This window comes from Helianthus annuus, chromosome 5, assembly GCF_002127325.2.
Source record: "Helianthus annuus cultivar XRQ/B chromosome 5, HanXRQr2.0-SUNRISE, whole genome shotgun sequence".
NCBI lineage: Eukaryota > Viridiplantae > Streptophyta > Magnoliopsida > Asterales > Asteraceae > Helianthus > Helianthus annuus.
This window is the reverse complement of record NC_035437.2, coordinates 134,289,569-134,315,763: the sequence shown is the minus strand read 5'-3', so window position 1 is coordinate 134,315,763 and position 26,195 is coordinate 134,289,569. Positions and strand designations below refer to the sequence as shown.

Sequence of the window (26,195 nt, the reverse complement as noted above, 5' to 3'; positions counted from 1 at the left end):
AATCTCTTAACTCTTGGTAGATTGACCATTTTTTTCCGCGAAATAAAATCTTTGGTTTTTTTGTAAACAATTTTTGAGTCATCTTGTACAAAAATATGGGATTAACATAGGCTATATTGTTCCATCTACATGTATATACCTCAGATACAGAATTACAAGGGGAGACAGAGTTCAGTTTCATACTTTGCGGACAAGAACAATGATCGAAACAGAACAAATGAAAGCTGAAATTATGAATAAAGAATTTCTAGTACATCAACCTTAATGACAACATACACATGATCGCAAATATGACCATAGCCTATCAGATAATGCCTAAATACCAAATTCAAGTTTAAAACATCAAAAGTTGATTATAATGACCTTGCATATTACCTATCAAAACTAAACTGTAACTCCTATCCGTACCCAAAAGGCCAAAATTCTACACTTTTAGTCCTAATCTATTAAAAAATAATATTATCAATGACAGAGAAACCATCTATTAATTGTGCTCTACATCCGCACATTAACAAATCTACAATCTTTCTATTAATTGTATAACAAACAAATGTATAACAAACTCTAATCACTGAGAAGACTACGAGGGCGAGGCGATAAAACAAACCTTAATCACTGAGATGATTATAAATTGATAAGAAAAACAAAGTTTCGGCAGCCGGAGGCGGAGCTGCCGGAGGGCGAGGGAGGAGGCGGAGCTGCAGCTGCTGCTTGCTGATGTTGTTTGATATCTGGTCGCTGCTTGTGTTTGTGTGCGGCGTATATGTTTTCAGATATAACCCTAAATGGGTTTTAAACCCTAAATGGGTTTTAAACCCTAAATGGGTTTTAATGTTTTATTACTTTAAAGAAAAAAAATTAAAACAGAAAATAAAAAAAAAACGGACAGAAACATCAAATACGGGATTCGAACTCGGGTGGATTAGTAAGAAAAGCGCAAGCATAACCAGTTGAACCAAGGCTTTTTACGTTTATGGGTTCCTTTTATAATATACTTATGGGTTCCTTTTCAGCGTTTTATATATATTTACACTAAAAATTAAAAAAAGACTGGGTTCCCGGGAACCCGTAGTTTGTACGTAAGTCCGCCCCTGAGTAGATCGGTTCCAGTTAGGGTTTGCATCTCTGTTGTGGAAGAAGAGGCGGAGGGCGGCGCCGGCGGTGGTGGGGGAGGCGATTTGTTTGTTGGTGGTGGTGTCTTGCATTATTTGTTCGAATATGGGGCATGATTTGTGGTAGAATGATGTGGAAAGCTGCTGAGAATGTGAAGGTTGTAAGATGAGTGAGATGCAGAGGAGTAGAATGAGTAGTTTTATTAGCACCTGCACCGCCATGGATGATCTTCGATGTGGGAGGAGTGAGAGCTTGGTAGTGTGGTGTGGTGTCGTGTGATGATAATGTATTGTGGCTGAAGTGTCTTTATAAGTCTTTATAAAATGCAGCTTTTTATATATACATATAGTGCCACATAATCAAGATTCGCCATGTCATCCTATCCATCTCATCAAGTTTGTGCCACGTAGGATAAGAAACAAACTCAGTTAGTAAAGATTTAACCGAGTGGTGCCAGCACAAACTAAAAGTCAAGTTGGGGGTGCCAGGTGTCAAAGTGTTAGTTGAGGGTGGCAACGGCCAAAGGCTGATAGTTGAGGGTGATAAAATCCAATAACCCTTTTATTTTTTGTATAATAGGAGTTTGATCTGTATGATACTATTTCATCTTCAAGCTCGAAACAAAAATATCAATTGATGAGCCAAGGACTCAAACACCTTCTCCGCTCCGTATTCTTGACTATTGGAGAGTGCAACAATATTGGTATCTATAATGTTGCTAGATTAACTATAGACATTCTTTGTGGTCTGGTTTCAACAAGATTGGTTGTTTGTCATAAAAGATAGTACTTACAATTTTTGTGACCTCTAGCTTTTATAATTACCTTATGGGCTTATGATTTAAGTTATATATTGATCATTAGTTTTTATTTTTATTTTTCTATATGGCAACATCACATGATGATCATGAATGACCCGCAATATATGGTTGTGAACATCAGCAAAGATGATATATTGAGGATGACAATTCGAATAGACTTTAGAGTGGGGAAGAAAGGAATGCAAGTAGAAGAAGAAACAAAAAGTTTAGTTACTTTCTCATTGGTTACAATATCTAAACTTTTGATTTGGAAACTGTTGTTTGTTTTTGATTTGGAAACTGTTGCTTGTTTTGAGAATATGGATATAATTTTGTGGTTGAATATTTTGAGAATATGTATATAAATTTTGTGGTTGAATTTCATTTGGATTTTGCACTTTATCACTTTGATATGTTATTTATATGGTGGTTATTTAAATTGTATTTTTAGTTAATCCATTTACAACTCATCAATCCGTCTATAACCCGTCAACATGTTTAGAAAAATTGGCTAAACGAATTATGTTCGGTTACACGATATTATACATGGTGTCCGAGTGGTGTTGAGTATATTGACAAGAATAAAAATATGGGTCGTGTTTGGGTTCCAGGATTCAACCCGCCAAAATATTGGTCGTTTTTTATTCAACCCGCCAAGCCGACTGTCACACCCCAACCGATGCCGGAAACATCGGAGTGAGACGGAAACAAGATTGCAAGAGATTTCATTACAACTAATTGTGACAATATTTAAATAATTCAATTTCATTGATACTAAAATACAAGTATATTGTTCGAAATGGAAAGTACAACAAGTTTGGCAAATAACGTAACAATCATAAAACAAAATACATAAGTTCAAAATCTAGGTGTATTTCTAATCCATCCTAAATATGTCTCTTCGATCGTCATCACATAGTTTCCTGCAATATGTATTAAAATAATGATCAACAAAATGTTGACAAAATTGAATTCGTCTTGCCCGGCTGCTTGATTTCCATCACAATCCCAAATCACCTATTTAATTTCTTCCGTTGTAAAGGGAACTATTAGGCTTTCTTTGTCCACCACCGATACTTTTTTGATCCCATGACAAGTGAATGGAGGCCTCGACTGTATTGGTATTGGATCAGTGAATCGACCATTGAAGAATTTGAATACCTCCCCTTTTATTTTTTACTGGATTGGAACGCCATACATCATTTAACACTAACCCGATTAATCGAATTTTGCAAAGCCAACTATTGAATTTAAATTAACTAACTTTTTATATTTACAATAGAGTAAATTACGATTTTGGCCCCTGTGATTATATCACTTTTACCTTTTTAGCTCAAATTTTTTTTTTTAACATCTGAGCCCCCAACGTATATTTTTCTAACCCTTTTGTCCCATAACGTCTTTTCTTCTAACCCTTTTGGCCCCTAACATTTAATGGATGAGGTTAGTGTTAGGGGCAAAAGGGTTAGAAAAAAAGATGTTGGGGGCTCAGATGATAAAAAATTCTTTTTGGGGCTAAAAGGGTAAAAGTGTTATAACCATATGAGTTAAAATCGTAATTTTCTCTTTACAATAAGTGTAAACATCATATACAAATGGATCTTAACATACAAATAGCTCTTAACATCAGAAGTGAAAAGGAGGAATTTTTTCTTATTTTTTTTCCCATCTACTTAAGCATGATGTTTAGTTGTAAAATGTAAAAAAAATCATGTATTTACTCTAATAGAGTAATTATGTGAAATAACTCTACTAGTATAAATACACAATTTTACTTTTAGAATTTTGGACTAAAATACGTAGTTAATAAGATGCGAAAAAAATCAAAAAATTCAAAATAATGAAATTTTCCTCCTTCACTTCTCTTGTTAAGCGTTTGTATGTTAAGACTCATTTGTACTGGAAACTAACCCATTAAAATCAAACTCAACTTGAATTAAGTAGATATATATAAGAGTAAATCACGATTTTGGCCCATATGGTTATATCACTTTTACTATATTAGCCCAAAATAGGATTTTTTAACATATGTGCCCTCATGGTCTCCACAACTAACTATTTTGGCCCCTGAGTCTAACTCCATCCCTTACCCTGGTTCATTATTTGTCACATGCAAGTCACATGATGGGTATTTTTGTAATTTTTCCTCCCCTTTAAATCTAATTTCTATCATCTACACATCATCATCTTCTAACCCAGATCTTCAAGAACACATCATCAAACCTAGATCTTCAAGAACATGACCACCTTCAACCATTATCATCATCCCCTTACCAAAACCCAAATTTTCAGATTTTCATGAACAACAACAAATCAAAAACAAAACCCAAATTAAAGAACATCTTTTCATCACAAATTAAATTTCCAGATCTTCAACAAATTAATACGAATTCTAGTTCTGCAAAATTCCAACATACAATCAACAAATTAATATCCTCTTCACAAACAAACTCACTGGCGAGTTCCCTAACTTGAGTCGACTCAGTAACCTTAACTTCCTCGACGTCAGCAAAAACCTCATCCCCGGCAACCTTCCGGCGACGACGACGGTGACATTCATAGTCAACTTAATAGAACTAACAATAAGAAACAACTCTCTTCAAAGGAATATTCTGGCGAGTTTAGTTAACAATTCCGTTTATCTTCAAGTATTAGACCTGAGTTACAACAACCATCACCGCCACTTCAGACTCGAACCACACAGCGACTACCGCAGTCCCCTAGCACGCCGCCGAAGGGGAAAGAAGAATGGTGGGGCCACCGTTGTGCACCATCGTGCGCCGCCACCTGCGGCTGCCATGGGTGGCTAGAAATCCACTGGTTTCATATCTCTCTCTCTCTCTCTCTCTCTCTCTCGATCTCTCTGGTAACTACACATGCAAGTGTGTGTTATGTGCGGTGAAAATGGAGATAAGGTGTGTGTGTTGTAGAAAAAAATAGGGAAGTTGGGGCTAGGGTTTTGAGAAAGTGAAGAGGGGAAGGATAAATAGATGCAGATGATGATGTGTTCTTGAAGATCTGGTTTAGAAGATGATGATGTGCAGATGATAGAAATTAGATTTAAAGGGGAGTAGAAATTACAAAAATACCCATCATGTGACTTGCATGTGAAATAATTAACCAGGGTAAGGGATGGAGTTAGACTCAGGGGGCCAAACTAGTTAGTTATAGAGACCATAGTGGCACATATGTTAAAAATCCTATTTTGGGCTAATATAGTAAAAGTGTTGTAACCATAGGGGGCAAAATTGTAATTTACTCTATATAATTATGTCATGGATATATCACACTTACACTTAGATTAGATATATCAAATACGCATTCTTGAAATTCTAGGTGTGTCCACCCCCTCTTAAACTTTTTTTTTATTATGAATTAATTACAATCATGAGGTAACAAAAATAGATGGAAATTTTGAAGTAGATTTTGAGAGCGTGTGTGAGTTAGCTGTACTAAAAAAAGGTAAGACATAATTAAAACAACGTAATGCAAAATAAAGATAAAGATAAGAAGAATTATGTTTAGGAGTTAGCTAAAGTAAGAACGAATTATGTATGTTAGATGCTTTTATAGCAAAATAAAGATAAGCAGATATTCCGTCAATATTATAGTTGTTTTTCACGCAATGGTCCACACCAAGCCCAAGTTTTTCTAAGAAGGCTTGTTTCCATACGATAGTAGCCTGACAAGAGAGTTTTCCAGAGGAGGAGGATGCCCTCTTTGGCTTGATGTAACTCATAAATGCCATAATTTGAAGAAAGGTGTCACCCAAGGCTTAGGCAAGGTTCGAGGCTAGCATGAGTATGCTCTTGGATGGTGTTTCACACGCACCCTGGTAATGTGGTATGGGAAACGTGAAACCATTACACATACACTACTAAACTCTCCGCACCATGGTAATGTGGTATCGTAAACGTGAAACCGTTACACATATACTAAGCTTGAACATCACTACTTTCCAAGGGGGTGAAGTTGACCAAAATCAAACCATAAGGGCTCTAACAAAAATTCCCCACATAATATATTCACATCATTCCATCTTCACTAGGTCACAGCACAATGACGGACCAAACGGAAGAACAAACACCACAAGTAACCGCCACCGAACCATCACCAGATCACAACCTCGATGAGACAACCACCAAGATGCAAAACCTAACCACCTCCTTCAGCATTTGGCCACCGTCGCAACGCACTCGCGACGCCGTCATCAAACGCCTAATCGAAACCCTAACCGACAAATCCGTACTCTCCGACCGTTACGGCACCGTTCCTGCCGACGAAGCCGCCGGATTCGCCCGCAGCATCGAGAACGAAGCCTTCAACGCCGTCCCTGCGTCGCCTGGTACGGACGGTGACGACGGTGTTGCGATTCTGCAGTCGTACTCGAAGGAGATTAGTAAGAGGATGCTTGATTTTGTGAAGTCTAGATCTGTTGAATCGGTGAACGACGGTGCACCGGTGGATGCTGCCTCCGGTGACGGTGGAGTGAAGGAGGAGGAAGGTTCGACGGTGGAGGCCTAATGTTGCAGGTATTGTGAACGGTTAGGGTCTGTTATGTGTAATGTTGTTTGTTGAATTGGTTATATTGCTCTAGGGTTTTGATTTCGATGAATGCATGATTGTTATGGTTTTCAGATCTACTAACTACTTAATATAATTTTGAGTTTGTGTTTATGGATTGCTGTTATAATCGTATGGTCATTTCTAGGGTTTTGGAACCCATTATGTTATACTTACTATATGCTGTTAAACTCCTATTTTGAGATCTAGATTTATGATAATCCTAATTGATGAGTTCATAGGAATTGATTATTGATGCTAATAGCAAAATCATGTTGTTGAGATAGTGTTTTAGTCTAGAATCACCAGAGCCTTGGTGGAAATTAGACACAAAGCCTTGGTTTTAAAAGGCGAGATGCTCACTGAGGCGATAGTGGCCTAAGCCTAGTTTGAATGTTAGTTTTTAAGTATCACTAACTAACTCTTAGTAAGTTGTAACCCCATCGTTGGATTTTATCATCGTTGGCCGTCTATCCATTAGGACAAGCTTATGGATTCTGTTCAAGGATGATTACCAAGCAAGGGGTTGGGCGTGTGTGGACATCCTTGGGCGATGTCAAGTTCATTTGTGGAACCATTGCAGGCGTGTTTAGGCTGCAAGGTTTGGAATGGAGCCCCAATACCCCCTCCCCCCACACACGATAATCTCGTTATTGTCCGCCATTGCAATAACATCCATTCAATAGCGCCCCTCTAATGGCGCTCGCAGTATGGTTGGGGGTGGGGCACTATTGATCTTTTTTGGCTGAGTGCATAGTTATCGATAGCGAATATGCTACGTAGCGACCGCGATGAGATAACGCCCGCTATTTCATGTATAGTGATAAGGTAGTTAAAAATTTAAGAAATAAAAAATAGCTATCTATAATTATTATATATATATATATATATATTGTTAATTTTGTACCTTTTTATATATAAGTTTATAAACTTAAGGACCAAATGTTAAGTAGTGAAAATAAAGGGGGTTAAATGTACAAATATACAAACTAATTTTACACTTTTTAAGTAATGTTTACAAGTTTTAGAGACTAAATGGAAACTTGTGAAAGGGGTTAAATGTTAAAATACATAAAGTTATTTAAACCCTTAAAGCCTAAACAACTAAAATAACCAGCCGCTATCTTCTTCTTCATCTTCTTCTTGGTTTCCGGCAGAAAGCATCACCGGAGTTGTATTTTTTCGTCGGAGTCGCTATATGCTCGATATGTGGTCGATATGCACCTCGTAGTGGTGATTGGCCGCCACACTATTCGCTATAGCGTCCGCTATGGACGCTATCGATAACTATGCTGAGGTGGCATGGGGATGACGCCCCATAATGTGTATATAGGGTGGCAAGATGAGTTTGGTTTAATTAGCTATGTTCGGTTGATTAACAATCATATTTTCCCCTTTTTTACTTGTTTTTATAAATTATAGTAGATGAATGATTTGGCGAAGTCAGAATGGCATGAAGAGGCAAATGGGTTATAATACGACTTTGACTTGCAAAGGTCGAATTTACCTAGAAGATGATGTGTTTGGGGACACATTGAGAAATATGAATATGATGATGAGGCCCTCTTGTAATATATGCCTCTGTTCAAATACACCATTTGATTGAAATTTGTTAATAACAAAATTGAAGGTAATGCATACTCATGGTATAAGAATGGACAAACACGTACCATAATGTGATCGGTCATTGCTTAATATTAAGGAATAAATAGATGATCCATTGTGTAGACTAGTGGTGATGCCCGCGTGGGTATTTATGTACAATGTGTGGCGTGGTTCACGTAATTTATTTTAAAACCAATTTGCTAATACGACTTATATATCAATTAATGAATAATTTATTTTAAAACCAATTTGCTAATACGACTGATATATATCAATTAACGAAAAACAATTGAGTATAAACAAGGCATGTGATTGCTCATTGCTTAATATTAAAGAACAAAAAGATGATCCGTAGACTAGTGGTGATGCTCACGTGTTGCCGCGGGTATTTATGTTTTTTTTGCCACACGTTGTGGGTCGTGATTCATGTAATTTATTTTAAAACCAATTTGCTAATACAACTAGTATATCAATTAACGAAGAACAATCGAGTATATAAACAAGCCAGCTCGAGCCAAGGTAAGCGAGCCTTGTTATCGGCACGCTAGCTCGCTTGTTTGGCTCATTTAAACTAAAGCAAAGAATATAACATATATATAAACTGTTACCCAAAATTTAATTTTATGAGAATTATAAATCTTGTGTTATGTAATGTATATTTTTTGTATATTATGTGTAAAATATACGAAACTTGAATATCTTAAAAATAAACGAGTTGGCCCGATGAGGCTCACTCGCTCGGAGCTTTTTAAGAGTTGAGCTTGAGCTAGCTTACCATTTCAGCTCGTTTTTGATGAACGACGGAAGCCCGGTCGCCTGGCTCTGCTCGGCTGGCTCGTTTAGAACCCTAATCCAAACACATCTAAGGTCAATTTTGCAATGTGGTACTCCCTCAATGCACATCACTATAGCTACACAAAAAATGCGCAAACATATTACATACCAGAAGCAAACCAACAGGCCTTTAGATAAACCCTCAAAGATCCCAATTACAGAAGAAGACTGGGTCCAAGAATTAAACTTTATTTCAGACATAATCAAACACCTGATGGGCAAAAAAAAAAAAAAAAAAAAAAAACCGCAGCCCATCTTTCGTAGGCGATCTGTCATGAAAAGTCACCAGCTAAACACATTTACCTTCAAAGGAATCCACATATTCCACTTAAAGACCAAAGTAGCCTCCTGAGCACCAATGCTAGAAACAAGTTTTCTCATTGAATTAACCATAAACTCCTTAGACGGGTCAGAAAGAAGCCCAAACCCACGAATCTGGCATAGAGAAGGTCCTAAGCTTGTCTAACTGGAAACCAAAAATGGCCGGGGGGTCGAAAACATATATACCAAAAAATTTCTATACGAAAACTACATATATAACACTACTGGCCGAAAAGTTCGGGGGGTCGGACGCCCCTCCCGGCCCCTTCAAAGCATCGCCCCTGGTCTTACATATAAGTTTACATTTTATTTGAATTTTAAATGTCAAATGGTGTTTCGATAGTTGTTCCAAAGTTTAGATAAAAGACGACAGTTTGAATAATGAAAACCAGAAAGGACTCAAATTATCAATTTACTTTAGGCCTCCAAAACGGTTGAGCCGGCTTTGTGTCAAAGATATGTGTTCCATATGATAGTCGATGTATGCAAATTGCACCTCAATAATAATCTAGCTTATCACATCCTCTCGGTCAAGGGTTCCCTTAGAAAAGTGTTCAAACAAATAGAATCACTGTCAGCAATCACCAACACCAGAACTCTTACGTTTCATATGCTAGAAAGTGTCATCATACTCTTTTAAAGAAATTTTACATCATCATTCATTTATATGAATGAGAAAGTACCTTAATATTACGATTATCTAATTTAAATACCATCGTAAGCATGGGACGACCTACTTGCGGGTGATTGGGGACTTGGGGTTGCCCGCACTACATGCATTTTTATCATTTTTAGTATAGAGTAAACTACAATTTGCGTCCCTAAAGAAAAGGCCGGGTGTTAAGTTGAGTCCTGATGTGATCTAAGATATACATATTTTTATATAAATATTCCTACACTTTTAAGTAATTTTATGATTGTTTTTATAAAATTCTACTCGTATTTAGTTTATATTTGAGGTTCGATGATTTCAGGTGAAAACGAGCTAAAAACGAATGAAATTTGAAACTTAACAATCATGTTGTTGAAATCATAAAACATTAAAATGTTTAGAATTCTAATTCAGGGAAAAGATAAAATAGGAAGTTAATTTTCGTTAGGAAGGATAGGAAACCATAGGATTATGACATGTGGCAAATTTTAAAATAAAGAGAAAGGGTATTTTAGTCAATCCAACTCCTTCTTCCTTTTTCAAAACCCAGTAACTTCAAAACCCACCATTTTCAAAACCCACCATCTTCAACTATTTCTTCACTTTCTATCTCAATAATCACTACATTATAGTGCGGTTTTCATCACCAATCAATGATTCAAAACCCGATCAACGTGTTCTTCAGCTTTTTTTTTTTTTTTTTTGAAGAAAACCCAGTTTAATTTCATAAAAAAATCTCGTTTTTTCCGGTGATTTTAGAGATAATCACTCGATTCGTTCGATTCGAGCGTTGATAAGTGTTTTTATCATTCAAATTTCGTCAATTGATGAAGAAATCGGCTTCGATCCATGTAAGAAATTCTTTAATTTCATTTTCACGATCTGGGTTTTTGATTTAGTCATTGCGTTTTACGATCTTTGCGGGGGTCCGGGGGCGGCAGCCCCTGGCGGGGTCCAAGGGGCAGAGCCCCTGGCTGGGGTTGAGCTCATTTCGAAGACAGTAATTCGTAGACAATTCAGACAGTTCACAGTGACAGACAGTTTTATGTGTCCATTGCGTTTTAGAAATAAGAGAGTTTTATGTGGTTTCTGGCTATTGCATTTTAGAAAAAAACACATTTTTAAGTGTTTTTAGTCATTGCGTTTTAGGTAAAACACATTTTTAGGTGTTTTCGGTCCATTGCGTTTTAGAATGAGTCATTTTTAAGTGTTTTCTGGCCATTGCGTTTTACATGTAAGACATTTCTTTGTGTTTTTGGTGCATTTCGTTTTAGGTAAAACACTTTTTTATGTGTTTTCAGTCCATTGCGTTTTAGAAAACTGACATTTTAAGTGTTTTCTGGCCATTGCGTTTTACAAATAAGACATTTCTTTGTGTTTTTGGTGCATTGCGTTTTAGGTAAAACACATTTTTATGTGTTTTCTGGCCATTGCGTTTTACAAATAAGACATTTCTGTGTGTTTTCTGGCCATTGCGTTTTACAAATAAGTCATTTCTGTGTGTTTTCTGGCCATTGCGTTTTAGAAAAATGTCATTTTTTAGGTTTTTTTTTCATTGCGTTTTACGTAACCGGTGGTTTTTCTATTACGTATTTTTTTTTAAATATAGCAATAGTATACTCGTTTTAAAGATAAAAAAACGCTCGTTTTTTTGGTGCAATTTTTATAAAAAAATAATGTCGTATGAAAGAGTTATTAACGTTTAAAAAATGGGGGGGGGGGGAATTGGAAGAGAGAGAAACTATTGGCTTGGATTGACTAGAATGCCCTTGAACAAACTCACGCGCCTCTTTTCTTTCATTCAATTTCCCTGATTTAATCTTAGCTATTGATTAACTTAATGGATGGTCAAGATCATTTCCTAGCCTTCCTAGCCAAATAAACTTCCCACCCTTCTAATTCAAATTGATACCATTTATTTATCTCGAGACATTATAACATGAATTAATTAATTTTCATTGTATACATATATTAATTGAAGGTTTTTTGAGTGGGATCTTGACTAGGGCTGTTCATGAGCCGAGTCGAGCCGAGCTGAGCTAGGGTAAGCTCGGGCTCGGCTCGGAATTGAAACCGAGTTGAAAATCTAAGCTCGGGCTCGGTTTGGTTTGGTTTTAAACCGAGCTGGCTCGGCTCAGCTTCGTTTGGCTCAATTGAAAAAATAAAAATTAATACATAGCTCCCAAAATTCAATATTCTAAAATATTATTCAATACTTCAAAAGAACATATTCAAAATAAGTTCAACCTAATACATTACAAGCCAAAATCACATTCAACAACGCAAAATAAGTTTTATATTTAAAGTAAATACAATATTTGTTCATTAGCACAACAATCAACCTTTAAATATGTCATAATATCAAACTAGAAGCCTAAATACATGTAAATAATAATCATGTTTTTGTAATATATTATATGTATATAAAAATAAAATATATTATAAGTAAAATAATTCGAGCTAAGCTGAGTCAAGCTACCAAGCGAGCCAAACCGAGCCAATTTGGCTCATCATCAGCCGAGCCGAGCTAGGCTCACTTTCTAACCGAGCCGAGCCGGCTCGGCTCACTTTCAAACTGAGCCATATCGAGCGAGCTTTTTCCGAGCTAAATCCGAGCGAGGCTCACTTTCTAACCGACCCAATTTGGCCCGCCACCCATTCATGTTTATTTATAGATGTCCGTCAAAATGACTATTTATGTACAAACATTAGTCAAATAGCCGTTTTATGATTAAGAAAAATCACTATGCCCTTTGATTACGAACCACTATAATGCAATTATTAGAATCCAAATAATTTGAAGATTACAAAACTACTCTATCTGCATCAAACTGAGGTATGAGAATTACCAGCTTTGACTTTCTGAAAGTCCCAAAAAGGCATGTCTTCTATGTTCCTGTATTCTTCTTATTAGCAAGGTTGTTTTTGTAATCAGTTGTGCCATGTTTAGTGCATGTATCTTCTTTTGTATCAACCTTAGTGGTTGTATTTACATATTCTGCCGTTATTACAACAATTTATGGGGAATATGTTGCTTAAATCTATGGGTTTTCTGACACTCAAGCCATCCATCCGAATGACTGGATGATAAATATTTCAAGTTTCAAACAAGGCAATGTTAATATGAACTCATGAAGTATTGAACCAAAAGTAAGGTTTACGTTTACCCATAGCCGCAACATTCTTAAATGCGCAGTTTCTCATTGAAACATTTCATCAAACAACTGGCGAGCAAAGTAAATACAGACACTCAAGGTCTAATACTTTCAACTGTTTACCTCTTATACATCTCCAAACGAAGATAATGCTTCTTTTAATGATTTTTTCAACCACTGACCATAAAAAAAGTTTCAGAAAAAGGGAAGTTCAAATTAGTTCCATAATCATACTATCAGGTAGCGTTCGTTTCATGGAATGGAATGAGATGGAATTGGGAAGCTTTTCTTTGTAAAATTGATCTTGTTTTGAGGAGGGAAGAATTTGAAATCCAATGAATTTCTTTAATCAATGAAATTTGTGACTATTTCAACATTCCATTCCATTCCTTTATTAGAGTGAAGGATTTCTAAGGAATGTTGAAATAGTCACAAATTTCATTAGAGTGAAGGATTTCAAATTCCTCCCTCCCCCAACCAAGATCAATTTTACAAAGAAAAACTTCCTAATTCCATTCCATGAAACGAACGCTACCCCAGTGTTTATCATCACCTGTGAGGAGTAGTTTATTGTTGGCCGAATGAGGAGAAAGAACGGGGTGATGACTTGATTAGTTGTCTACGGATCACCAATCGATTTCCTGTTCTTCGTTTGAGAAGGAGGATTATTCTTCGATTTGATGTTCTTTAGTGCATCCAGCCGTTTCCAATATTCAAAAGCCTCATTCAATTGAGAGAGCTTTCTAGTTACCTCTTAGCCTATGACTTAGCATCGGTTATTATATGCATTCATTGTAAATATTTGTTACCTAGAATAGGGGATTGTATCTCAGTATATATTGTAATCTTGATTCAGTGAATAGGCAATCGATTACATTCAATCTCTTACATGGTATCAGGCCAACCCTAGGCCACCATCTGCCGCCACCCCCTTCCTGTCAACCTCTTCTTCCTGTCGACACTTCATCCCCTCACCTTCACAATCATCTTTTTTTCCCATGGATTCCAAGCTTCACCCGGCGGTTACCGTCACCAACATCAAGACCTGCATTCCTATCGTCCTTGAATCTGACTCTGCCCAATACTCGACGTGGTCGGAATTCTTCCGTATCCACTGCCGAGCTTTCCTCGTCTCTGACCATCTCAAACCAAGACCGAAAACCACCACCACTGACACCAGCAAAACCACCACCGACACCGACGCAGACAAAACATCTCCTCCGAAGTCCCCTCTTGATTCGTGGGAGCGGTTGGATGCCATAGTCCTGCAATGGATCTATGGCACCATCTCCCCTGATCTTGTTCAAACCATCATGAAGAAGGGTTCCACTGCGTATGACGCGTGGGCTGCCCTGGAAACATTGTTTCAAGACAACAAAGTTGTTCGTGCCCTATACCTGAAACAAATGTTCAACTCTACCCGTTTTGAAAATTTCTCCAACATGGCCACGTATTGTCAGGAACTCAAAGTGATTTCTGATCAACTCAACAATGTTGAAGCCCCTGTCGACGACCAATCTCTTGTGTTGCAAACTCTCGCTGGCCTAACTGACTCCTACGAAGCCGTGGCCACCGTCCTTGGTAATACAAAACCCCTGCCATCTTTCAACGAGGTCCGCTCCCAACTTTGCATGAATGAGACCCGCAAAGCCAATCAGGCCTTCACCTTTGCTAACTCAGCCGGCTCCGCGCTTCATGCCGCATCTCGGCCTGCTGTCTCCCACCCCAACACCACTTCGCCAAATCCCACCACTCCCCCTACCGAATACCGCAACCGGGGTCGCTCTCGCGGCCGCGGACGTGGTCGGGGCAAACCCTCCTGGAACCGCAATCGCAACCCAAACCAATCTGCTCCACAATTTTCAACCCCATTCCCTTGGCCATACGGCCCGCCAGCATGGCCCAATGCTTCTCAACAAGTCTCACAGTGGCCGACTTGGGCCTCACCCCCTGCCCCTACCCGACCACTCAACAGCCCACTTCTAACACTTCGGGTCAGGGAGTTTTAGGCCTACGTCCCAACACAGCCAACACCGCCTACACCCCTACCGACATCGCGCAGGCTATGTACACGTTGAGCTTAAACCCGCCAGACTGGAACTCTGTGATGGACACTGGCGCTACGGGCCATTATCTGTAACCGTCAGGTACATCTTAATCTCATTTAAATAAGAGTAAAAATCAATATATTATTGTCGGTGACGGAAATACCATCTCGGTCACAGGACAAGGCAACATTACCTTACCACCACCCTATCCCCCTTTTAAACTCAATAATGTCCTTTATTCGCCTAAACTTATCAAAAACCTAATATCCGTTCATCGGTTATGCACCGACAACTCTCTTTCTATAGAATTTGACCCATTTGGTTTTTTTTGTGAAGGATCTCAAGACCCGGATCCCTATCCTCCGGTGCAACAGCAGCGGTGACTTGTACCCACTTCTGCCGCCTCCTGCTTCGCAACGGACTACACCAAGCACCTTTGCTGCCCTCACTCAACGTCTATGGCACCAACGCCTAGGCCATCCCGGATCTAGTCCTTTAAGTTCATTGAAAAAATCTAGTTTGATTTCTTTTGATAAAACAGATAATAAAACTATTTGTCATTCTTGTGTTTTGGGAAAAAGTGTTCGTTTACCTTTTACATCTTCTACATCTAATACTGTTGCACCATTCGATATTGTCCATAGTGATCTCTGGACATCGCCAGTGTTAAGCACTAGCGGTCACAGATATTATATATTATTCCTAGATGATTATACTAACTTTTTATGGACCTATCCGATCTCAAACAAGTCCCAAGTATACTCTATTTTCTCAACCTTTGCCACCCAAATCACCACCCAATTTGAACGCCCCATTAAAACATTTCAGTGTGACAATGGCACCGAATATATTAACCACAATTTTAAACAATACTGTGCTCAAAATGGAATGTTATTTCGTCTCTCTTGTCCTCACACATCTTCTCAAAATGGTAGGGCGGAACGAAAAATCCGCTCTATCAACAACATCATCCGCACCCTACTCACTCACGCTAACCTCCCACCCTCCTTTTGGCATCATGCCCTTGACATGGCCACATACTTACATAATATCATTCCCGCCAAAACTCGCAACAACCACACTCCCACCGAAATCTTATATCGTTCCACTCCCTCATACGAACATCTTCAGGTTTTCGGCTCTCTTTGCTACCCCCTTATCCCGTCCACCACTACACACAAACTTGAGCCCCGGTCGCACCCCTGTGTATTTATCGGATACCCCATGCAACACCGGGGGTATAAGTGCTACGATCTCCACACCAATCAAATCACCATATCTCGTCATGTTATCTTTGACGAAACTATCTTTCCTTTTCGACACGTGTTCTCCACCCCTCCCAAGTATGATTTTCTATCCGCCCCTCTTCACCCAATTGTTTGGTCTCACATCTCCACCAATCCTGTCTCCCAACTAACCACCCACCCACAACCTTCCCAGCCTACCACCCCCTTGAATTCGCCAACCACCCCAACCTCCACCACTGGCCCATTTACCCCAGGCCCAACTCTTTCGCCCTACTCTCCCTTGACTCAACAACTCACACCTTCTACCACACCTATGACATCCACCTCCCCACCGCCACCCACTCCCCACGCCCCTCCTCTTCCTCAACACAGCCCCCCTCCGCCAACTCGCTCCATGCGCACTCGTGCCATGGATGGCATCCGTAAACCAAAGCTACACTTTGACCTTCACACTACTGCCATTGCACCCATTCCCAAAAACCCAACCCATGCCTTGTCCTCACCAGAATGGTATAACGCCATGACAACTGAATATAATGCTCTTATTAAAATGAGACTTGGGAACTCATTCCTAGACACCCGCAGATGAATGTAATCCATAGTATGTGGTTATTCAAACACAAATTTAATTCTGATGGTTCTTTGGAACGATACAAGGCTCGACTAGTTTGTGATGGCAGGTTACAACAGGTAGGTATCGATTGTGGCGAAACTTTTAGCCCTGTGGTAAAACCCGCTACAATCCGCATGGTGCTCACTATCGCTCTCACCAAAGCATGGCCGGTTCACCAACTTGATGTCACCAATGCTTTCCTACATGGCACCCTCAATGAAACGGTTTACATGTATAAACCCATGGGATTTCGCAACAAGCAATTTCTGAATCATGTTTGTCGTCTTAAGAAATCCTTATACGGTTTAAAACAGGCACCTAGAGCATGGTACCAGCGATTTACAGATTATGTCCTACAGATGGGTTTTCTTCAAAGCAAAAGTGACAATTCTCTTTTCATTTTACATCATCAGCAACACACCGCCTACCTTCTCCTTTAAGTTGACGATATCCTTCTTGTTACTTCTTCAGCTCAGCTTCGTCAACAACTCATGGCTAATCTCGCAAGTGAATTCGCAATGAAAGATCTAGGGCCTTTGAGCTACTTCTTGGGAATTACGGTTACCCGGCACAAAGACTCTATGTTTCTCTCTCAACAGGCATATGCTCATGACATTATCCACCTTGCAGGTATGCAGTCATGTAAACTAGTCGATACACCGGTTGACACCCAACCAAAATTATCGGCCACATCAGGAGAGCCGTTTGATGATCCATCACTGTATCGTAGCTTGGCAGGTGCGCTTCAGTACCTCACTTTCACCAGACCTGATCTGAGCTACGCAGTTCAGCAGATTTGTATGCACATGCATGCGCCAATGCACTCCCACTGGCAGGCTCTCAAACGAATCATTCGTTACCTACAGGGCACGACTTCATATGGCCTTACACTTGAACCATCCTCTTCCGTCACTATGACTGCTTACACGGACGCCGATTGGGCTGGCTGCCCTGACACAAGACGCTCGACTTCTGGCTACTGTGTTTATTTTGGACCCACCCATCTCTCCTGGTCGTCCAAACGTCAGCCTACGATCTCTCGGTCCAGTGCTGAAGCCGAGTACCGGGGCGTTGCTGACGTTGTTTCAGAAATCTGTTGGCTACGTAACCTTCTTCTCGAGCTCCGCCACCCGCCTACGAAAGCTACTCTCATCTATTGTGACAACGTCAGTGCTGTTTACCGGTCAGACAACCCAGTTCAGCATCAGCGAACCAAGCACATCGAATTGGATATTCATTTTGTTCGCGAACAGGTTCAACGTGGTCTAGTTCGTGTGCATCATGTCTCCTCTCGCCATCAGATAGCAGACATCTTCACAAAAGGGCTCCCTCGAAATCTATTTGAAGATTTTCGATCCAGTCTCAGCATCCGTAAACCTCCAGCTTCGACTGCGGGGTTATCTTAGCCTATGATTTAGCATCGGTTATTATATGCATTCATTGTAAATATTTGTTACCTAGAATAGGGGATTGTATCTCAGTATATATTGTAATCTTGATTCAGTGAATAGGCAATCGATTACATTCAATCTCTTACATTACCTCTTCTAGTTGAAGGCCTAGAAGGATTGGAGCAGAGGTGAAATCCCTAGATCGCCCTCCAGGCGTCTTAAAACTTTGGAGAATGTTCCATTTCACCCCTTCTAACATAGCTTCTTTCTCTTGTACACAATGCTTTAAAATTTATATGTGTGGCAAATTACCAAAAGGGCAAAAACCCAATTTACTTAATAAGGTAGTATAGATTAAGGTTTTAAAATATATTTTTAACCTTTTATTTAAAAATCAGACTTAACAAAAAAAATATCTATTTACCATAAATTTTTTTAAAAGAATAATTAAGGGAATATGTCACAGAATAGTAACCAAGTTTCAAAAGTGTTCTAATTAGGTCACTCGTATCATTTTTGTCCCAATTAGATAACTTAACATTCAAATCGAGTCATGTCCTTTTTTCTGTGTGTCAAGAAAAAAATGAAGAATAAGATGTTGGGGTCGGATTATTTTAATATATGAAATTATATTTATTAAAAATAAAAACACTTTAATTACATTAAAAATTAAAAAAAACAAGTTACAATTCACGTCATCACTCAAAGTTAGCATTAAATAAAAGGGAAAAAAGAAACAAAAATTCACATCACCATGGTTACTTATGAAATGGATGAAAAAACCCTTAATTTTAATGAAAAATGAATGCTGAGTGACCTGATTGGAACACTTTTGAAACTTCAGTGACCTAATTGGAACACTTTTAAAACTTGGTTACTATTCTACAAAGTTACCCCAATAATTAAACATTAATTATCAATATTAACTTCTTGTTCAAAATTTTAAGATCTTTAACATTAAATATAATCTTCTCAGTTATAACAAAGGATTCTAATTAATGTCATATTAAATATAATCTTCTAACTTAAAATAAAGGATTCTAATTAATACCATATGATATTCTCTCGTTCAATTTACAAAAGTTCATTTATATTTTATTTTCACTTTTTCTCATAAATTTAATGTTATATATAAACCTCTTCTTCTAATTTTAATAATATATATACAATATTTTTTTTATAATTCCTTATTTAAGATTTAAGATCTAAGTTACTTTGTATCTATATTAGTAATAGTAATTACCTCTAAAATTTGTATTATTATCGGTGTAAGTTGTCACATCATAAATTTCCACATGCAGGGTTTTACCGCGAGGCGTGTGACCGATTGGGATCTAGCCACTAATCATGTTGAACCAAGCATTTTAAAGTATAAAAGCATCACTAACAACATGATTAGCGATAATGTTTTAATTGTCCAAAACACAGTTTATGTTGCAGTGGAAAAATAAAGTTAAAACTCAACAAGAACTTAAAAACCACAAGTTTAATAAATGTTTAAAGATGTAAAGTTTTTACGAACCACACCAATTCAGCAGTTTGCAACGCCTGTCCACAGTTGTACCTACTGACCTGGAAAGCATTCAACTACGTGTCAATAATAAAGTGGGTGAATTCACAAATTTTAGTTTAGTAAAAGTAAAGTTCACAAATGTTTTTGGTTTGTGTATGACTCGGGTAGCTAACCCTCATCACATGATTAAACTGTGTAACGAATGCTAACGTTTCGTTGTGCCCTTATTAATGTCTATCAACATTAATGCAAGAATGAAGGTTAGAAGTTCACGCACGGCCTCGAGCACGGTGTGAGCTTTGTCAAACCTAATAGCGCTATCAACTAATACCCCGCGTATACTCGCCCGACAATCTAATCGGTAAAATGTAGGGACTTTCATGATAGAGCATTTCATTTAGTCCAAGTGTACTACTCAACCTCCAGTGGATAGTATGTTTCGGTGGTTCCAAAAAGGAACGCGCGTGTAGCCCCAACCAGGTTACCATAAAAAGTGTTGTCCCAACTAGGTCGCATGCTGTTGGAAAAAGGTTGTGAACTCACCTTAGTTTGCTCAACATTAAACTTGAAAGATGATCAGGAATAATCTCTTCTTGATATGTTTACCATTTCAATTTAGTTTAATTTATGAATTTCTACACGCAGTCTAACACATAGCCACAGAATCACATTGCCATACAATTACATGTTTAGGTAAGTTTTTGCATATGATCATATCATTCCATAAACACATTCATTGTCACCTACTAATCTTTCTAGTAACATTCAACACCTTTTGATAAGATGTAGGCACATTCGAAACATTCACAAAACACTTTCAGCTCATTGCAGTTTTACGTCAGATTTTATGCAGTTTTCCAGAATTTATTTAAAATAGTAAATGAACTCAGAAAACTATGATATTTTAACCCACCATGTTATTTAGTCCTCGAATATTAGTGTATTTTTCTCATGACCTGAATCTTAAAGAAAAACCCTTAAAAATCATTCTTTACACCTATGTCTGATTTATAACTTTCTGATGATAGTTTACGCAAAAAATAATTTACAAATCCTCGTTCAGTCTTTTTACGAAATTCCAGTGGGAGATTTTCAGGATCACCTGGAACTACCTACAGTAAAAGTTTAGATCATAACTTAATTCCTATATTGAGTTACGACATTCGTAATGGGCTGTAAATTCTGACAGAAAATGCAGCCGGGACCTTTGTTACCGAAAAATTCATTTAAAATATCAAATAAAGTCAAAAAATTATGATTCTAGTGGGATTTGAAGAGTATTTCAAAACACTACATTTTAAACTAAAGAAAAAGTGGATTTCATTATGTTTTGACCTCGTTACAGCCAAGACAAGTCGGCTGTAAAGATTTGGACAGAATCTGTTTACTTTCAGCTCTTCCCAAAAACGTGTTTATGATCTTGTTTACCCCAAATCGACCCATACATCATGCATAACCCAAAATACATCAGATTCAACAACCAAGTATTATCAATATCAAGTTATAATAAAAACCTTGATTTTTAAATCATGAGAAACATCAAAATTGATAAAGAAAACTTACTTGTAAGCATTGAAGAGTATTGAAATCGATCAAGAAAGCCACCAATTGAAAGATCCAAGGAACAAATCAAAGTGGAATGGTGTTTTGAAGGCATAATTTGGTAGTTATGGTGGAGGTGGGGCTGCCATACGTATTTGGGGGTTTAGGGTTCGGTTATGTTTTTTTTTTTTTAACTAATTAAAACCCATGGATGGGCCTTTTGGTGGGCTTTGGTGGCCCTTTCTAGCTAACACAAGCCCACCAAACTATTTTTACTAATTTTAAATAGCCCAGGTCTATTAAAATAAAACCCACTAATTTGTTTATAAAAAATATTTTTATAACGTTAGATCACACAAAAAGCGCACATTGTTCGCAATTACGAGAAATAACTAACAAGTAGTCCATATAATCAAATAACATATAATTCCATTCAATTATATTATTATTTCTATGTTTGCAATACTATATCCATGTTTCACCAACGTTCGGGGTCAGACTTGTGTGCAGTTTAGTAATTAGGTTGATTCGCTGAATTATTGTTACGTGAGGGTTTGTGTACTAACCGACACACTTAACCAACCAATATGAGGTGAAATGCTATAGTGAATGTTTTAAATCGTGTTAAAGACAACGGAGTTAACCTGAAAAATCTCAGTTGTCACATAAGTTTTACAAGAAATATGTATAGAACATAAATAACAATAATAATTATTGTTAAGTAATCCTAAGGTATATGTTTGTGAAATTTTACTTCTCAATCTCGTAATTACTATGAAAGGACCTTTAAAAATTATATTATTATTATTATATATATATATATATATATATATATATATATATAGAACACAAATAACAATAATTATTATTGTCATATATAGAACACAAATAACAATAACAATTATTGTTAAGTAATCTTAAAATATATGTTTGTGATATTTAAGTTTCCCAATATGGCTAAAGCTTTATCTTGTCAATCCGCAATCAAAATAAAAGACTTAAATTACGTTGTATATTAGTAAACATGGAAAATATATAAAACTTGTATTATCATATACTATTTTTAATAAACAATTCCAATGAATGTCATGTGTCAACACTAAACCATTCTTCAAAAAAATGTTTTTAATCAAAATTGATTTTTAATCTTTAATAAACCGGGTTAATATCATCGAATGAAAATATTGCTTATTTTTAAATCTTTACCTTAATACCCACCCTTATATCAAATTCTCTAATGTATTTGAGGTAAATTCTTTTATTACTTAATTGGCTAACGATCTGAAAATAATTAAGAATTTTCCTAAATAATTAATGACTATGATGAGAGTTGTTAACCACTTTGGAAACGTGTTAGGTATTGATTATGGGATGATTATCAAATACACCTACTTGTCTTATTGTGCTCTGCAAACAAATAACTTTCATTATTTAATCGGTGTAAAACACGAAACTATAACCTAGCAGACTTAATATATATCAATATACCTTTACATATTTGTTTTAAAACTCTAAGTAACAAGATAACTACAACTATTTTACTAAACATTGCTTAAATTATTTATTAAACCATCAAATAAAGTTATGATTTAATGTGCTTTTAGTACAATACATTTATTTAAATACAAAGATTTACTATTTATTTCAAAATTTAGAATCATTAAATTTTCAATAATTCGGGGTGTTACATATCATATCTCACATGATTTGTAAGAAATACAAAGATTTACTATTTATTTCAAAATTTAGAATCATTAAATTTTCAATAATTCGGGGTGTTACATATCATATCTCACATGATTTATAAAATTAATACACCATGGAGTTTCATGCCTCATATGTTTCTTACAATCCTTTACACCCATGTATTTCATGTGAACTCAATACTATAAATCTCTTAACAAGGCCAACCACTACTTTGCACATTTCCTTTTCACACCCCATCTCTAACTTTGTTTCTCTTACTCATATAATGGGTTTAAAGTGTCATAAGGTTCTTTTTACTTTAGTTGTCTTCTTTTTGGGGATGTTTATCAATAACATCTCCCTTGCATCTGGTGTCAAAAAACTTGATGAAAAATGGAGCCCCATCTCACCGAGTGACCCAGCAATGGTGGATATTGCAAAGTTTGCAGTGAATGCACACAACGAAGGGCATCCTGAAAGTAGAGTTGTTTTTGATAGTTTGGTAAGTGGTGAGACTTCAGGTTATCCAAACCCAATCTACCATATGATCATCGCAGCCAAAAGCGATATAGTGAGGAAGTATCTAGCTGTTCTTGCTGAGAGGCCATATATGAACTCTTTGTGGCTTCTAGACTGGCAAGGGCCCCTTTAGTTGTTTACCTATTTAATTTAATTAATAAAATTATGATATGGTCAACATCTGGTGGCTTGTTATGAATGATAAATGTTTAACCTATCGGTTGTTAAATTTGCCTTATACATTTATCTTAATAAAATTTAATTCAATATGCTGTTGTAGTCTTATTGGTTAACTTATTCGTTATATGTTTTATAATTCTTGCTTAGGATGTTAAAAAAAATCCTTCTAATATATACACATTATGTTATATACTATATTTTTTCTTTATCATTAAATAGTTATTTACTATCAAATGTATTAATGTATTCATAAAGGTATATCGTATATTTGAACAAATCTAATTTGAAATTAACTACTAAAATGAACTTGAAACTACAACTTATATACTAATTGATACGCATTTTTTATTGTTACTATTAGAAAAAGAAATATACAACTTATATACTGACAAAATAAATATTTTATCATTTCACAAACAACATTAAAAATGGTAAAATATGTTTAACAATGGAATCAAAACGCCTTCCATGAATACAATGAAGATGCGACTACGGTTAATCTCCTCATTATTGATCCAACAACTAAAATTTGAGACATATATAGCCTTTGGCAAAAAATATCATGAACGGCAAAACCAACAACATTGAAAATGCTAAACCGTAGTTTGATGAAATTATGTTGAACCTTTTTAACATAAAATGATTTGAAAACGAGTAAAATTACACTGACAGATCAATAGAGAAGAACCTCCTCAAAAAGCGTAATATTTTCACGCACCATCATAAAAATTTAATACAACACTTTAATCAAATATATGATTTAGTGGAGCATAAAAATAATATATATGAGATTTAGTTAGGTGTTACGTCACTAGTATATATTTTTAATGTTAGTTTGTTTATCCTATCTAGTTTACTGATGTTAAGGCCTAGGGGTATGGGTAAGAATAAAGTGGCTCAAACATCTCGAGTACGTAAGTTATGTCATGTGATATATCTAAGATCTTGTACACATACTTAGAAGATTAGTTATTTATGAAATTCTAAAAATGTGTTTGTAGGATAAAACAACGCAAGTCGCCTCGTTTTAATCCTCAATCCAACTCATACAACGAGTCCGCTTTGCAATCACATGAGGTTACCATGTGTATCATATGGATTCATGTCTCACATGTTTCTTACAATCCTTTATACTCATGTATTTCATCCGAACTCATTATAAATCTTTTAACAAAGCCACGCATTACTATGCCATTTCTTTTTAACAACTCATTTCTATTTTCTTTCACCTACTCACATAATGGGTTCAAACTCTCATAAACATGTTTTTACGTTATTTGTCTTCCTTTGGGGAACCATTTTCTATAACATTTCCCTTGATTAGGAGTCCAAACCGTTTTCTTTTTATGCTTTTTGTCTTTTTTTGGGAACCGTTTTCTATAACATTTTCCTTGAATTTGGTGTCGTAACCATTTTCCAAGTGCGCTTTTGGTCTTCCCTTGAAAACTCACAATTAGTATAACTACACTAAAAACAACTAGATTTTTTTTCTATTTTCAATTAAATAATATTTTTAATATCTTTATCATTATATTTTTTCTTACCTCCACTTTCAAAATATATTAAAAATTATAGATGGTGAACAATGTCCCCTCCAATATACAGATGAACAGCAACATTTTCTCTCTTCTCTACTCACAACCACTTACAATCACTTTCGATAATATGAAAACCCCTCTCACTAAATTTTTTTTTGATAGGATGTGAATGCTCTAACAAAATGTCAAAATAAAAAGTGAACTATATTGCATACTAGGTTAAAACCCATGTGTATCACACGAGATGAATAAATAAATTAATTAAATAGTTAGTAATGAAGATTTTAGAATTACAAAACCATATTTTTGAGACACTTTTCAAATATCTGAATAATTTTTTTTTTGTGTCGGGTATGATCAAACATGTAATGTTTACCAAGTTTATAAATATTAAAACATTTAATCCATCGATAAAAATACATGTTTTAAAACAAAAATATCACAATAATAATTATAATAATCCACATATTAAGAGTAAAATCCAAATCACCATACAAGAAACATGATCGGAACTAAATGTCATGTCTAAATGGAGATACACATTATTTTTTTTATATTTGTTCGTAAATTTCATATGTAACAATGTGGATAGAATATATATGACACTCACTTCTAAATTTTCGGTGTTCTGAAATTATATTGATTTATATTATAATTTGAACAGTTATAATTTTTGAATACTAGAGATGAAGACAACGATTATATATTTTTATCATTTTATCATTATAAATATATATTGTTATTGGCAATTAACATTATATGTTTGAACTACATAATTTGAAAACTTAGATAGCAATGCAATTAAATAATTAACTAACTAATACTTATATAAAAGATCTTCTAAATCAATTTCAATATATGCAAAACATGGTTTAC

General features: G+C 36.2%; 4 protein-coding genes across 4 annotated transcripts; all 4 read left to right on the top strand.

Moving 5' to 3' along the window:
* The first annotated feature begins 5,952 nt into the window (after positions 1-5,952).
* On the top strand, positions 5,953-6,593 carry LOC110941360 (MFP1 attachment factor 1). The gene has a single exon (XM_022182978.2). It carries the CDS (start codon positions 5,972-5,974, stop codon positions 6,434-6,436), a length of 465 nt encoding a protein of 154 aa, XP_022038670.1. The 5' UTR covers positions 5,953-5,971; the 3' UTR covers positions 6,437-6,593.
* A 7,447-nt stretch (positions 6,594-14,040) lies between these two features.
* Positions 14,041-15,051, top strand: LOC118492168. Its single transcript, XM_035989984.1, has one exon. It carries the CDS (start codon positions 14,041-14,043, stop codon positions 15,049-15,051), a length of 1,011 nt encoding a protein of 336 aa, XP_035845877.1.
* Positions 15,052-17,441: 2,390 nt separating this feature from the next.
* Positions 17,442-18,356, top strand: LOC118492167 (uncharacterized mitochondrial protein AtMg00810-like). The gene has a single exon (XM_035989983.1). It carries the CDS (start codon positions 17,442-17,444, stop codon positions 18,354-18,356), a length of 915 nt encoding a protein of 304 aa, XP_035845876.1.
* Positions 18,357-23,368: 5,012 nt separating this feature from the next.
* Positions 23,369-23,734, top strand: LOC110939188. The gene has a single exon (XM_022180976.2). It carries the CDS (start codon positions 23,369-23,371, stop codon positions 23,732-23,734), a length of 366 nt encoding a protein of 121 aa, XP_022036668.1.
* The last annotated feature ends 2,461 nt before the right edge of the window (positions 23,735-26,195 follow it).

Bases quoted from the DNA above. Each gene is read 5' to 3' on its own strand.
- LOC118492168 (XM_035989984.1), top strand. From the start codon at position 14,041: ATGGATTCCAAGCTTCACCCGGCGGTTACCGTCACCAACATCAAGACC.
- LOC110939188 (XM_022180976.2), top strand. From the start codon at position 23,369: ATGGGTTTAAAGTGTCATAAGGTTCTTTTTACTTTAGTTGTCTTCTTT.
- LOC110941360 (XM_022182978.2), top strand. From the start codon at position 5,972: ATGACGGACCAAACGGAAGAACAAACACCACAAGTAACCGCCACCGAA.
- LOC118492167 (XM_035989983.1), top strand. From the start codon at position 17,442: ATGGCTAATCTCGCAAGTGAATTCGCAATGAAAGATCTAGGGCCTTTG.